The 15,903-nt window shown below is 39.7% G+C and overlaps 1 protein-coding gene across 6 annotated transcripts in view; it reads left to right on the top strand.

Moving 5' to 3' along the window:
- The window catches only part of VPS13B (vacuolar protein sorting 13 homolog B), a 657,044-nt gene that overhangs the window by 306,116 nt on the left and 335,025 nt on the right, over positions 1–15,903 (top strand). For all 6 annotated transcript variants that reach the window (XR_009246065.1, XM_058668587.1, XM_058668588.1 and 3 more), the window contains exon 24: positions 5,364–5,584. Coding sequence is in view for 5 of the 6 variants with exons in the window: in XM_058668587.1 (XP_058524570.1) it covers positions 5,364–5,584 (221 nt within the window). In the remaining variant the exon portion in view is untranslated. The remainder of the gene's footprint in view (positions 1–5,363; positions 5,585–15,903) is intronic.

Raw genomic sequence — 15,903 nt, 5'->3', positions numbered from 1 at the left:
AAAAACTGTTCAGAGTCAAAGAAGGGCTTTATGTAATGATTAAGAAATCAATTCATTCAACAGGAAGATATGACTGTGGTAAATTTATATGCACCCAAAGCCAGGACACCTGTTTACAACAAAAATTAATGAATCTAAAGGGAAAGAATGATACCAATATAATAATAATGGGGAACTTAAACACCTCACTTTCATCAGTGACAAATCAACTAGAGTTTTAAAAATCAATACAGAAACAGCAGTTCGTCTAGCTGGGAACCATATGGACCTAATTGCTGTCTCCAAAACATTTCATCCTGTACCTGGAAAATACACATTCTTCTCATCAGTGTGTGGAACTTTCTCTAGTAGACTATATGGCTAGACCCTAGGGCAATTCTAAAGAAATTAAAAAGTAATAATAAAATTGTACCATGGGGCCTAGCGGCTAAATTCCTCGCCTTGAACGCCCCGGGATCCCATACGGACACCGGTTCTAATCCTGACGGCTCCACTTCCCATCCAACTCTCTGCTTGTGGCCTGGGAAAGCAGTGGAGGATGGCCCAAAGCTTTGGGACCCTGCACCTATGTGGGAGACCCGGAAGAGATTCCTGATTCCCGGCATCGGATCGGCACAGAACCGGCTGTTGCACTCATTTGGGGAGTGAATCATGGGATGGAAGATCTTCCTTTCTATATCTCCTCCTCTGTGTATATCTGACTTTGTAGTAAAAATAAATAAATCTTTAAAAAATTGTACCATGTATTTTTCTGACGTTGGAATGAAGCTGAAAGTAAAATTTTAAAAAATTGTGAAAAATTTGAAAACCATGGGTACTGAACAACATACTTCTACCAGGGTGAATAGAATAGGAGGCATATCTTGTTCATTATTCTGTTCCTGTCATTTAACACAACACATGTCATGTGAGAGTAATTCAGTTTATACTTGTATACAGTTTACAGTTTGCAAATTCTGAGGGCATAGTTTTGGTTACTACAAGGAGAAGAACTTGGGCAAGGTCAACTCTGACTTACTTTACCCAAATGAAAATGAATTAGTTGGACAAGAAGCATCAGAATGAATGGAATGAACAAGAATAATTCTCATGGATTTGAGATTTCTCCTATAGAGTATTTAAATGTAGTGTAACAAATTCTTTAAATATGTCATCTGAATTCAGTTGCCATAGAGAAGAAGAGATGACCTCTTAATATAGCCACTAATATAGCCACTTCGAATCGGTGTAGGATGTTTGGGTCAGAAAAGTCCCCATCATGAATTTCATTAAGGGCGCACTTGGAAGGAGCTAACACCTCTGAGTAGATGGGCTTTTGTACATTGTGCCTACCAGAGGTTTGTTTTTTCTTCTTTGAAAGTGTTCACTATTGCTTTAATAAAATATTTTGACAGAAGTGGAATATTGAGATCATTTGTAAATTATAACTTTGCTGTTGGATTTAGTGAGTTGTAGTGTAAACTCAGGTGAAAACTCTTGAGCATATATGAAAGACAAGGAAGGTTTTTCTCATATAATTCTTATTTGCCTTTGCGGTTTATATGTATGCTTCTGATACTGGATTTCTAAATCATCATTTAAATTTATTTTGAAATGTGGTGATTTACTCTTGCAATTATTTTCTAGTTGCACTCAGCGAGTCTGACCTTAATCATTAAAGCAAAAAAAAAGTTCATGGAAAAAATTGTGTTGTATGTACTGATCCAATCATGAAAATCCACATTTGGACCTTTGTGAATAGCTATGATTACAGTGCTGGGGTTTTGCTCTTTATTTACTAAGGAAATCAGTAATGAGCTATTGTTAACTATAACCAGCCTACTATGCTGTGCAATTCCTGGGATTTATCCATCCAACTCTGATTTGAATTAGTTATCCTACTGTCCTTTATCCCCCCCTACGTTTCCTAGCTTAGTAATTAATCTGCTATGTTCATATTGCCTTTATTCCATATGCTTTTATTTACCATATAAGGAATAATGAACAGTATTTGTTTTTATTTTTCTGTCTTATTTTAAAAGGCGTAATATCCTTCAATTCCATCCATTTTGCTACAAATGGCAACATTATGTTTTCTTTGTTAGTCCTCTGATACAGAATTTGGTCTATTCCATGTCTTGGCAATTCTAAATAGTGCTGCAGTGAACATGGTGATTGCGGGTTTCTCTTTGACAGAGTGATTTCATATTCTTTTGACTATATATATATTTATAGTTTTGGGAATGTTGGATCAAGTGGCTGTTCTTCAAGAATCTCCATATTGTTCTGCCTGGTGTACCTATATACATTCCTACTAGTAACAAAGCAGAGTTTCCTATTCTCTACATCCTTGCATATGTTCCTTTTTTGTTAATTAGCCATTCTTAATGAAATAAAGGTAGGGCCTACATTGTGGTTTATATGTTAAAACCACTAACTGAAACCACTGGCATCTCATTTGGATGTTGGTATAAATTGATTTTTCCACTTCTGATCCAGCACCTTTCTCATGTCCTGGGAGAAGCAATTTGCTGATGATGGGCCAAGTGGTTGGCCCCAGCCACCATTATGAAAGACCCAGATGAAACTCCTGTATCCAGCCTAGCCCCGTGCTGTCCACTGTAGCTATTTGTGGAGTGAGCTACAGAATAGAAAAATTTTCTGTTTCTTTCCCTTCCTAAATTCTTCAAAATAAGTAAATGTATCTTTTAAAAAATAATAAGAAATAAATAAGGTGGTTGTTACTTTGTTTTCCCTGATGTCTAATGTCACCAGCATTTTTAAATATGTCTATGCATCCTTCCTGATCTTTTGATGAGTTCTGTTAAGTTCATTCTCTTTCTCTTTTTCTCTCTCCCCCCCCCAAATTCTTTACTTGATGTGTATCATTTGTTTCTTCTTGTTACATGTTTTCTTTATTAACCTTTTGTCAGATCAAAAGCTTGCAGATATTTCAGCCACTCTCACAGTTGTCTCTTGATGCTGTTGACTATTTATTCTACAGAAGCTTCTCCTTTGACTGTAATCTGTCTGCCTTTTATTTTTGATGCCTTTGTGTTTGGAGTCTTATTGAAGATATTGTTGCCTGTTGGGGATGGGAGAACCTCTTTTGCCAGGAGCCATTTGTTGTAATCCTTTTTGGGCTATGACTGTTGTTTTCAGTCCCGTGAAACTGTAGTCTTCCTATTTTTGTTGTTGTTGTTACTGTTGTTACTGCTGTTCAATGTTATGGTTAGTTTCAAATTAAGCCCGTTGGTATAGAGTTAGTTAAAAATCTTTTTTCAAAGGAGGAATATAGGATGCCAGTGTAGTTGAAGTGTGATTATCTTCTTGGAGTTATATTTATGGAATGCATAAAACCTGTTCTTTTTATATTTATAAAAAAGTTTTAAGAATTATGCACATATTTAAATGTGTAATCTCTATAAAAAATACAGTCTGAAAAAATATATACTACTATCAGCTGAATTTTCAGTCTTGCCTGAGGTTGCCTTGACAGGTCCAGACCAGGTCATCTTGTGGTCCTTGTACAGTCCCTGTGCAGTATGTAACCCCCCCCCCCCGGCACTCCTGAAGCATTGCACTTTCACTTTCTTGTAGAAATTTGTGGTTTTCCATGTAGTTACTTGATTCATACTGAGTTTATTTCTATCCATATGAGAAGGAGCGATCTACTTTAATTTTTATACTTACTTATATTCAATTTTCTAACACTTTTTTCCTTTTCATTTGTAAGGTAACATTTTTAATTTACATTGTAGTCATAGGCTGGTTGGGCGACTAAATAAGAGTTCAGCAAATACAAATGAGAAAGACCTTAGTGGAACTAGAAAATAGGCTGTAAACAAAATCAGAAAATTTTCAACTTCACTTAATAAGTAATCTTTAGAATACTTATAGATCATCGAAACTGTAGTAGTGTATAAATCTTTTTTTGAGGTTTCATTTATTTGGAAGGTGGAGTTAAAAGGGGATAGAGACAAAAATTTTCTATTCACTGTTGCATGGCCTAAATGGCCACAGTGGAACTAGCAATTTGTTTTCTTTCATCAGAGCAGAGGGGCTCAAGGATTTGGTCCATCCTGTAGTTTTTCCCAAGTACATTAACACTGAACGGGATTCGAAATTTTGCAGCAGGTTCTCAAACTGTTGCCCATGTGGGATGCCTGCAATGCAGCTAGTGGCTTAATGCACTATGCCACAATGTGTATAATTCTTGCTTGACAAAGATGCAAAACAGTGTTTGGTGAAACATATTTGCAGCACATCTGATTGCTGCACCATTAATCAAGAGACTGTTTCTCTGTTACATGTTCATGCCACATTTATTACAAGTCAACTGGCTTATTTTCTACATGGATTAAGTTTTGGTTCTGTGTTCTGTTCCATTGATCTATATGTCAGTTTGTATGCTAATGCCGTGCAATTTCAGTTACTCTACCTTTATAGTATGATTTGCCTTGAAGGTGGATATTTTAAAATCTCTGGCTGTATGTCTGTACATATGTATTATTTTTACTCAGCATCTTTTTTTTTATTCTGGACCATGTGGTTCTGCATCAATTTTAGGATTGTTTTTCTGGTTTTGTGAGGTATGTTATATGTATTTTTGTGAGGATTGAGTTCAACACGTTGATCATTTTTGGATAGCTAATTATTTTTCTTCTAAGCCACAAACATAAAATGCTTAACATTTTTGTGTTCTCTGTGATTCTTAGTTCTTTATAATTTTTGTTGTAAAATTTTTTCATTTCATTTCTTCTAGTTGTAAAATTTATATATGCTATATTTTAATTAAAATATTGCTTAGGCCTGACTGCTTTGAAGAATATGCAATCAGCATATTGAAATGCAGCCTGAGTCTTACCACTGGAGAGTCTGATCGAGTAGACCTGCAATAAACCTCTAATTTTAACCAGCACACCCTTTGATTCTGGTTCAGCCCACCATCATAAATTGTTCATTCTTTTCTCCAGTCATTCCACAGGTGGATTTATAGTAATCTATAGTTCACACAATAGTTATTGCATGTTATAATTGAATCCATTTTCTCTTGTCTCCAAAGTATAGTGCTTATATGTCCTACAGTTACGTAGTACCACCAGTTATTCTAAGAAGGGAAGTTAGATCTTCTTTTTACGGTTTTATCCTTTTCTTTAATTTCTATTCTTATAGTATAATGCATATAATTGGTAATGTAGTTTTTTATAAGTATAAACAATTTAAAAAGTGACTTAAGTGGCATGTGAATTGCTGTGCAGTTTAGTTTGTGGTATACCAAATTTACTTTTAAATATATTGTATTGAGTAGATTATATTTGTAGCATAAAAGTAGACAGTTTACTACAAACTATTTTGTTTGTTCTTCCCAATTTTTTTTTCAGGTGATGCTTTTCCATGGACCATCAACCTGCACCATTTTAGCGTATATACCCTCCTTGGAAAGCAAGTGACACTTTCTTTAGTGGAACCTATGGGCTGCACCTCTACCCTTGCTGTCACCTCTCAGAAACTCTTGGCTACGGGACCTGACGCTAGACATTCATTTGTTGTCTGTCTGCATGTTGACCTAGAGTCATTGGAGATTAAATGCTCTAATCCCCAGGTTGGTACATTTGATTTATGAAAGGAAATTTGAAGAAATGCAATTGTAAAACAATCGTTTTACAATTAGATTAATAATTACTTTGAAGCTATCAAGTTTTGTAATTTAATCTCATTTGAAAGTGACATGGTGGCAGCATAAATACATCTTTTGGTTGAAGTAATGAAATCAGTTGCAGATGCAGTGCTTTTAAACACTAAACAACTGTTTTACTTCCTGACTAGAAGAATATATTGAAGTATCATTGTAAGTTTTAATCAGGCTGCTTAGCACTTCCTTAATCATCATGCAATGCTTTTCAAAAGAAAATAGCACTTTTTAATGCTTTTGTTGACTTTAAAAAATCTCATTTGTCCTAGGTGCATTGCATTGTGGTATTCACTTTTGCATTTTGTCAATTTATATCACCTGGATTTACACAAATTAACACTTGCCGAAGTTTTTCAAAGTAGGTTCAAATGTCATTGCCTATTGTGCAGAGCTTCCTTACTGATGATCATCCTCTTCCTTATTGCTTTTCTCCCTGCCTTTTCCTAGCAAATATTATGGAGTTTGGCTTAAGTTTTACATATATAAATAATATAAATAACATGTTATTATATATGACTTAAGTTACTATGTACTATATCCAGCATGTTAAATACCATATACTATATTATGTCATATGCCATATATTATATGCCATATAATACATTATTATATTACTACATTATCTAATGTATATATTATGTGATATATTATAACATAGGATATAATGCAATGACATGTTATATATATGGTGTAATATATCCTCTATTATAATAGGATATATTATACACATATATGGTATATTATGATATAGGATATAATAATATATATGGTGTAATTTTTATGTGTGTATATGTATATATGTATGTATTTGTGTAGTTTCACAAGATTTGGCCTCCTAATATTTTGATGCATGCCCTGTTATAAAATATCCATAGTCAGAATTATAACAAGACAATTCCAAAAGTGTTAAGAGCTTTTCCTCTATTCAACTTTTTAAACTATCCATGGTAAACACTCTTGAATGATACTAAATATTAATATTATAATTTAATGGTCACTTACCATTCTTTTATGACCAGCAGTAATGTACTCATAGAAGAGAAAAATTGTTCATAAAAATTTTTCCAAGAGGAAATGAAACTGTTATGGGTTGAATTGTGCCTCTGCGAAAAGATACATTGAACTCTTTTAACCAATGGTACCACAGGAAGAGGTCTTGTTTGGTAATGGGCTTGTTATGCAGATAATCAAGTTAAAATGAGGTCTTTAGGGTGAACCGTAATCCCATGTAACTGCTATCCTTACAAGAAGGGAAACCTGACACACCCAAAAGATGATGTGAAGACACATTTGGCAAGTATCATGTGGCCATGGTAGCAGAGATTGAATTGATGATGAATTCTGATTGTGGCTCATAAAGGAAGTAAGGAATAATTCTACTTGGTCTCAGTGTATATGGTTTTCATAATACTTTGGGAATTCTGGCCTTTAGAAATCTGAAGCAATAAATTTCAGTCATTGTAAGCCACCATTTAAAATACTTTGTTATGGAAGTTACACACAAAGAATACTAAGGAGCAAATTCAACTTTGTTAGATCTTTTATCACAGAAATTGTTTAAAAAGGAATTCATAGGAGATCCACTCATAGTGTGTGTTTCAGCATCTGAACATCTTGGTCTACCTTTTACTTATGGAAAAAATCAACACAAACAATTGCTCACTACAGAAATGAATGTTTGTAACTTTCCAGCCTATCAAATAAATTTGTTAAAATAACTGAATTGCAAAATGACTGTAAGATAGTTGTTAAGATAAATGTGTAAAGAAAAGCAGAGTGAACGAGAAAGGTAAGTGTTCGTAATGGAGAAATAGAAACTGTAAAAAAAATTGAGATTGAATTTTGGAAATAAGAAATATATTTGGAAAAAGAAAAACACCATGTGGACTTTGAAGGTAGTATATAGTTGGTAGAAGAATCACTGAACCTGAATTTATGAGAAATATTTCATTGTAACCATAGCCATAGAAAAATTTAAAACGAGCAGAGCTTCAGTGGTCTTGGCTTAAGATTATCTAATATGTTCTATATGCCTTAAAATATAGAACATGGTTGAATATAAACCAAAATTGAAATGTCTGTGAAGAAGTCATAGGTTGTGGTTGAGAACCTGCATTTCCCTAGTAACATATTGGTTAATCAATACCATGTCAATTGATGCCATAGTGTCGTGAATGGTTGTAAATATTATGTTGGGTTTTTTACCTGATTAGGATGATACTCTGCTGGTTCTGCCTTCAGACCAGAGATGGTCTCACCAAGAAGCCATTGAACTTGCCAGGACAATAAGATGCTGGACTTTATGATTGGTCAAAACCTCCAATGAAAGAATCTCAACTGAATTTGAACTATGGAAATGCAACAAGGTGGAGCAATCCACCATGAGGGGGAAGGGTTTGGGGAGGGGCGAGGGGAATCCCAGAGCATAAAGAAATGTGTCACATAATGCAATGAAATTAATAAAATTAAAAAAAAGATTATCTAATATGTAACTGGAATCCAATACAAAAGAAAGAGATTTGGCAGAAAAAATAAGAAATTGCATAAATCTTCTCAAATTTTGGAAAAAAGATGACTTTACACAATCACAAAATTTGCATAATCACAAGCAAATAATATAAAGCAAAGCCTATTGGCTATTTAAAGTGAAAAACCAAAGGGAAAATGCAGAAGGATGGATGTTTTGTGCATGAGTTGTCATTTGGCATGTCCATACGTCATATCAGAGTATCTTACCTTGATTCTCTGCTTCATTTCTGATCGGTTTTCCTTCTAAAATGCTTCTTTGAGTGCCGGAAGTCATCACTCAGGTTCTTGGATCCATACTGCTCATGTGGAAGACCCAAATTGAATTTTAGCTCCTGGCTGCTTTCAAAATTGGGAAAAGAACCAATGGATGGAAAATCTATCTGATCTCTATCCCTGCATTTTAAATAAAATTAATAACTTTTTTAACATTAAAAAAGTAGAAATTATGGGCATTACTTCTAAGGAAAAATACATTATACATAAACAAAAAATGATTTGAATCAGTGCCTCATTAGAAACCATCAAAGATACATGACATTAGAACTGTTATTTTTTATGTTTTCCACAAACTTTAAAAAATTTTTTACTGGGCCTGGCAGTGTGGCCTAGCAGCTAAAGTCCTTGCTTTGAATGCCCCGGGATCCCATATGGGCACTGGTTCTAATCCCGGCAGCTCCACTTCCCATCCAACTCCCTGCCTGTGGCCTGGGAAAGCAGTGGAGGATGGCCCAAAGCTTTGGGACCCTGCACCCATGTGGGAGACCTGGAAGATGTTCCTGGTTCCCAGCTTCGGATCGGCATAGCACCGGCTGTTGCGCTTACTTGGGGAGTGAATCATCAGACAGAAGATCTTCCTCTCTGTCTCTCCTCCTCTGTGTATATCTGACTTTGTAATAAAATAAATCTTAAAGTTTTTTACTAATTTTAAGAGAACTGATTTCATGTATTTTATAGGTACAATTCTTTTTTTTTTATTAATTATTTTGCATTATGTGACAGTTTCATAGGCTCTGGGATTCCCCCCCACCCATCCCCATGCCCCTCCCCCACGGTGGACCCCCCCACCCCGTTGCAGCATTACAGTTCAAATTCAATCAAGATTCTTCCCTTGCAAACAGATGCCAAGCACATAGTCCAGCTGCTCTTTGTCCAGATGGATTGAACAGCTTCTTGGGGAGACTATTTAGCTGCGATCAACCCCTAGTGGTTTTAATATTTCTCTAGTTATGAATCACTGCTAGTCTCGCCACTCCCAGCTCGATGAGGTCGTTGCAGAGTTCACTCATTGACACTGTCCATCACAGAGTCTTTTGCCCAGTTTTCGCTGCCAACATATATCTGAGATGGTTGATTGACCCGTTCTGTCCTCTGTCTTTTCGTGGCTAGGGTTCTGAGTCCAGCTGGTGATCGCTCAATCAGCTTGTAGGTGCAATTCCTGGGCTGGTTTTGTTTTCGGACTGGAGTTGCTCTGGAACCAGTGGGTGTTGCAGACTAGGTTGGTTCTGCCTAGCACGTACTCAGCACTTGCGTCAACCAGTGGTGGCTGCAGCCTAGTCGGGGCGACCCACAATAACCCCCACTAGGCCCGCCCCCTATCCTGGTTTGCCTGTGTGTGTATAGCAGACTAGTCCAGTCTGTCCCACATCCCATTTAGCTCTTGTATTTGTCCCTGGGTTTTAAAGCTTAGTTTTAACTAACCAACTCAGCCATCCAGCCCCCACAGATGTTGTTGAGTTCCTCTCTGTCTAGCCACCCCAGCCCCCTTCCAAGTTATCATGTCCTCCCGCGGGAGCAGTGACCCAGGAGGGGGGATCCCATTGTTTCCCTCCTGGGTTGTTCACTGTCCCGGTTTATGCACGTTTCGGGTGGTTCCGCGATTTGACTTAACAGAATTAGTCCCCAGAGCCAGCTTCTGCCAGCTGGTGTAGCGGCTAAGTCCTTACACCCCTCATCCATTCTAATTTATGCTTGCCCCAGTAGGGGATTATTTGCTCAGTCTGGCTTTTCCCTGGTCTAGTTCCCATGCGGCGCACAGGTGTTGTAGCCCTGCTTAGTGTGGTCTGTCCCCAAACCAGCCCACGCTCTCCAGTGGGAGTAGCTGTCCAGTGAGGGGACCAGCCCCTAAATTCCCATGCTGGCTCTGCCCCTCCTGGATCTCACGTGTGCTGGTTGGGCGCTGCAGTCAAATCTAGTACCGGTAACCTTGCCCTGACATTCCACATTGTACGCTGGTTTTGTCGCAACCAAACCCGGCCCAACCCACACTCTGTTCTGGTGTTTGGATTTGCCAGTGGACAACATGCACTGACTCAGCCTGATCTGCCCCTGTCCCGTGCCAAATGTATGCCCGTGGGAAGTTTTCCATGGCCTATTCTGGGCTGTTACCTATTGTGCTTCTTGCGCTAACCTGGAGGGTCTGTATCTTGCCAGAGGAGTTGCCCAGGCACCTCCCTCTGAGCCTCTCCCTTTGCCAGGTTATGCGCATACCAGGGGGTTTTTGAGCCAGCTCTTCTCAGTTCACCTCCTGTCTAAGTAGGAACAGTGGCTTAACCTGGCTGGCTTTCACTCCATTCTGGTTCTTGTTATAGGATGTTTCAGCCCAGCTGTGACTCGTCTATACCCACGTACAGTTCACAAGTGGCTCAGTGGGGGGTCAAGACCTAGCCTAGCCAGTCTTATGTTTACCCTGGTTGTCCAGGACACCAGACGGTGTTGGGGTCTGGCATAGTCCGGTGCATCCAATCCCAGCCCATACTAGTGCCTTGGGAGACTACAACTATTTCTAGGTTAGGACACAGCCCCCCTTCCCGCACACGTTCCCCTTGGAGGGAGCCTCAACCCAGTTAGGGTATCCCCTTGGCTCCCAGACTGGGCCTGTTACTAGCCATAGATCATATGCCTGCCAGTGGTTGCTCTGACTCAGCTTGTTGCAGTCCCTCATTTCTCCTAGCCTCAGCCTTAGACATTGTGGCTTCGCATCCTTGATTCAAGCAGAGTAGCAGGTGTAATGGCCCAACTCGGCTTGACCTGTGTTCTATCCTGGCTGGCCCGGGCACAGTTCGCCTTGGGCACCTGGTGGCTGGAGTCAGGTTCTGAGCAAGACTCCCCATCCTGCGGCCCCCTGGCAACTTCCCAGTTGCCGGAGGTTTGAACCCCCGAACTCTAGATCGTGCCACTTTCCAATCCCGTTCACCATCCAGCGAGGGCGGTGGGTGTGTTGTCCTAGAGATTCAAGCCTCTGTTCCTGGACACTGCAAGGAATCCTGTCTCCCCTATACCAAAGTTGGGCCTATTGATGGGTGTCCCTAAATAGCTTTCCATATCGTAAAAATCTCTGAGCTCGCTGCCGGGCAGCCAGCAGGCAGAGCCTGGCACCAGAACTGAGGACTCGCCCTCGGCCTCCCTGCTGCAGGTTTGGCGAATGGAACTAACCGAAGTTGCCCGCTCCCAACTAACGGGAGCAGGGCGGAGCTCGGACTTTAGTCCAGCTCTGAGGTGGCCCCCATGGCTGCTAACCTGGGAGCTCCGTTGCCCCCCTGGGTCTGGGGGAGACTGCGAACGTGCCCACGGGGTTTGGCGCCATTCTACAGCCGAGTTTCATGGAATAGAGGCACCCCTGGCAACCCGCCACTTTGCCTAAGTTTCAATCTGCCTTCACCCTAAGAATGAAACTCACCCAGGTTGCCCGCTCCCAACGAATTGGAGCAGGGCGGAGCTCGGACTTTAGTCCAGCTCTGAGGTGGCCCCCATGGCTGCTAACCTGGGGCCTCCGTTGCCCCCCCTGGGGGGGGGGGGACTGCGAACCCGCCCACGGGGTTTGGCGCCATTCTGCAGCCGAGTTTCATGGAATAGAGTATAGGTACAATTCTAAGAAGATATTATTTTCTTACCTCCCTCAGTTCTCCACCTTCTTCCATTCTTTTATTTCTTCAGTTTTTCTTAAAGACATGGTTTCAGTCCAGTTCATTATTACATGGTTGATGCACCACTAACCCCAGTACTCAACTGTAGAAAGTAGAAAGATGACAGTTCCGTGGGTATATAAACAAGGGATTGAAACACCAAACGACAAGATGCTGCTTTTCTCCTATACTGTTTTTCTGTATTGTAACTCACTGCATATGAAAACAAAAATGTTTCCTCCCCTTCCTTTAATCTTTCTTCTTTCCTACTTTCTCTTTCCTACTTTCTCTTTCCTACTTTCTCTTTCTTCCCTTCTTTCTTCCTTCCTTGCCCCGCCTTTTCTTGCCTTTCCCTGGCCTAAGAGCCAGAGAAGGAAGAAAGAGATACTCCATTGATGGTTGACTCACAAATGGCACCCAAAGCCTGGGCTAAGATAGCCCCTTTCTGGTCTCTCATGTGGGTGTCAGAGATCCATGCATACTTCTGGTATCTTTCCATGTTGGATTAAAATCTGGGCAGCCAAGACTTGAACCAGTGTCCACACATGATGCTGCTGTTGCAACCAGTCCAATAGCCAAGGTGCCAGTGCCCAGCATGTCTGTTTCCATAGATTAGAGTCAATAGCAATAACTATAAATCAAGCACTCTCTCTGTATCTATGTATGTATATATATATATATTTATATAGATAAGAACTAAAATTTTTTTCATAGTGTAAAATATTTTATTCAAAATCTCTGAGGAGTCCATCTACTACAAAAGCTAAAAAGCTTATCAAAATTTCAATTGGCAAAATTAATGTATAAAATGCAGTTTTGGAGCCAGTGATGCAAGTTGGCCAAATCTATCCCCCAAAAAATGAGTCAGCAGCAGGCACTTGGAAATTCAGGAGCCTTTATTTACCAGCCGGCACTGACCAGTGGACTGTTCCCTACACTGTCCTGGATGCTGTACTTTTGATCCACTTCCCTGATAATGGCCTAGGAAAAGTAGCAGAGGATGGCCCAAGTTCTTCAGCCCCCTGGACCCACGTGGGAGATGTGGACAAAGCTCCAGCATGCTTCCTGTGGTCTGATCCAAGCCTGGTCATTGCAGCCATATGGGGAGTGAACCAGTGGACAATGTGTGGAAGAATGTCTGTCTGTCTGTCTGTCTTTCTCTCTCTCTCTCTCTCTCTCTCTCTCTTTCCCCCTTTCAAAAAATTACAATGAATATTAAAATGAGTCACTGAGTATGTAGGCTAAGTGGATCTCTTCTTGTACATGACTGATGGGAATGTAAAAATGATACATCAATTTTGGTAACAGCTTGACGATTTCTATAAAAGCTCACCATCCACTGCAGCTTGTTTCCTCCAAGAAGCAAAAATGTATTGCTCTCAACAGTCTTTTATACAGATCGCTGTAGTAGCTTTTCTATATACCAAAAGGTGGGTACACCCTGAGTGTTTGCTATTAGGTAAGATAGTAAAAAATAAGAATGGCCTGTTCATACAGTGTCATATTTTTCAACCATATTATCATTATTATTGATGAATATCACAATCATGGTGACTTAAAGAAGCCAACCAAGAAGCACTTGCTGCATAATTCAATTTATATAAAATGGCAGTATGCAAGCTGCTGTACAGTGACAGGATGCAAGAAGATTTGTAGTACAGGTCCAGCATGGTGGCCTAGCAGCTAAAGTCCTTGCCTTGAATGTGATCCCATATGGGCTCTGGTTCTAATCCTGGCGGCCCCCTTCCCATCCACCTCCCTGCTTGTGGCCTGGGAAAGCAATAGAGGATGGCCCAAAGCCTTGGGACCCTGCACCCATGTGGGAGACCCTGAGGAGTTTCCTTGCTCCTGACTCTGGATCGGCTCAGCACCGGCCGTTGTGGCCACTTGAGGAGTGAATCATTGGACAGAAGATCTTCCTGTCTGTCTTTCCTCCTCTCTGTATAAGGAATTCCTGGCTCTTAGCTTGAGTCTGGCCTAACAGTCTGTGGCTGGCATTTGGGAAGCAAGTAACTAATAAAGATTTCGCTCATCCTCTCTTTCTCCATAGCTCTTCATTTGAATGTAATTAAAATGTGTGTGTGTGTTTATAAGAAAAAGATGAAATATTACAAAAACAATTTTGGAGACAGTAGATTTTTTCTTTTGTACTCAGTTTTTATTTATACGTAACTCAGTCTCAATATAAAGCCGTGGGGAGGAGGAATGTGGGGGGTGGCAGGGAAAATCCCTGAGCCTATAGAACTCTATCATGAAAAATAAAATTCAAAAAATGGCTTGCAACAAACCGTCAGAACTACTATTTACTTCAGTTACTCAAATAGTCTGAACAGATTAACTGTTTTGACCACATGGTGATTTCTTTATTAGATTCCACTATTCGTGACCTTTAGACTTTTTTGTTAGACTCAATACTTTTGTAATTATTATGATATCTGTTAAATGTGTTGGTATGACAATGTATGTTTAAGTACCCACCTTTTTTTTCCTCCAGAACTAAACCCAGCTTGTCTTGTTATTTCACTATAAAGCATCACTTTGTTTGGTCTTAATCTTTACTATCTGTGTCTATTCATTCCCTTTTAACTTCTTCATCTGGCTGCTTTGAGGAGCACTCCTTACTCCAGCTCGCTGCCTTCCAAAGGTAGCAGGGCTGTTCCGGAAGTCCGAGGGAGGTATTTATCATTCTGAGTTGTAAATTCTGAAGTGTTCTGTGAATCTCTTATTGTTAGTTTTGGTCGACCCTGTTTAAAATGTAAAACTCTCTTCACAAATTGGTGTAAATTTCCCTAGTGGGATGTTAACATTTTTGAAGAGAGGTGAAACCACAAAGTAACACTGAAAAGCCATTGTGTTCTGACAGATTTGATGAGGGGTTAGAACTTTTGAATATTCTCATGTGACAGATCAGCCTCAACTTTAATGATAAAACTTGAGAGCGGCTCCTGTAAAAAGCTTATGTTTCCAGATTGCTCTGTATTCTGTCAAAATTCCATAGGATCACTTGTTTTTTGGTTCCCAAATGAATTCAGCATATATTTAACTGAGTTTTTTTTTTTTAAGATTTATTTATTTTATTACAAAGTCAGATATACACAGAGGAGGAGAGACAGAGAGGAAGATCTTCTGTCTGATGATTCACTCCCCAAAAGTGACCGCAACGACTGGTGCTGTGCCGATCTGAAGCTGGGAACCAGGAACTTCTTGCAGGTCTCCCACGCAGGTGCAGGGTCCCAAAGCTTTGGGCTGTACTCCACTGCTTTCCCAGGCCACAGGCAGGGAGTTGGATGGGAAGTGGAGCTGCCGGGATTAGAACCAGCACCCATATGGGATCCCGGGGCGTTCAAGGCAAGGACTTTAGCTGCTAGGCCACCATGCCGGGCCCTTAACTGAATTCTACATGTAATACCTGAGGAAAACAAGGATGAATAAAACCAACAAAGAAAACCATGTCTCTCTGTAATGTAAACCAACTGCTGAAAAGCATCTATAAATGGCAGTTCTTGAAAATATCACACAAGAATGCTGAATGACGCTTGGCAAATGAACCTAGACTTGATCAGTAACTTCTCCTAAGACTGTATAGAGATACGAAAAGTCACGTCTTCTCATTGTAAAAAAAACTAACTAAAATTTAAAATCAAGCAAAAATGACTTGCTTTCCTTTTCATCTCTACAAGTTTCAGACCGCTTGTTGGAAGAGCAGGAAGACTGCTTCCTTGTTAGCTTCTTGGTAGCATCCTGTTTGTACAAAACTGAAAACTCTTTAGCTATAGACACACTGGAGATTGAAAGTCT

The sequence above is a fragment of the Ochotona princeps genome, chromosome 9 (assembly GCF_030435755.1).
Source record: "Ochotona princeps isolate mOchPri1 chromosome 9, mOchPri1.hap1, whole genome shotgun sequence".
Lineage (NCBI taxonomy): Eukaryota > Metazoa > Chordata > Mammalia > Lagomorpha > Ochotonidae > Ochotona > Ochotona princeps.
The sequence above is the reverse complement of the archived record's forward strand: the minus strand, read 5'-3'. Positions and strand labels throughout refer to the sequence as shown.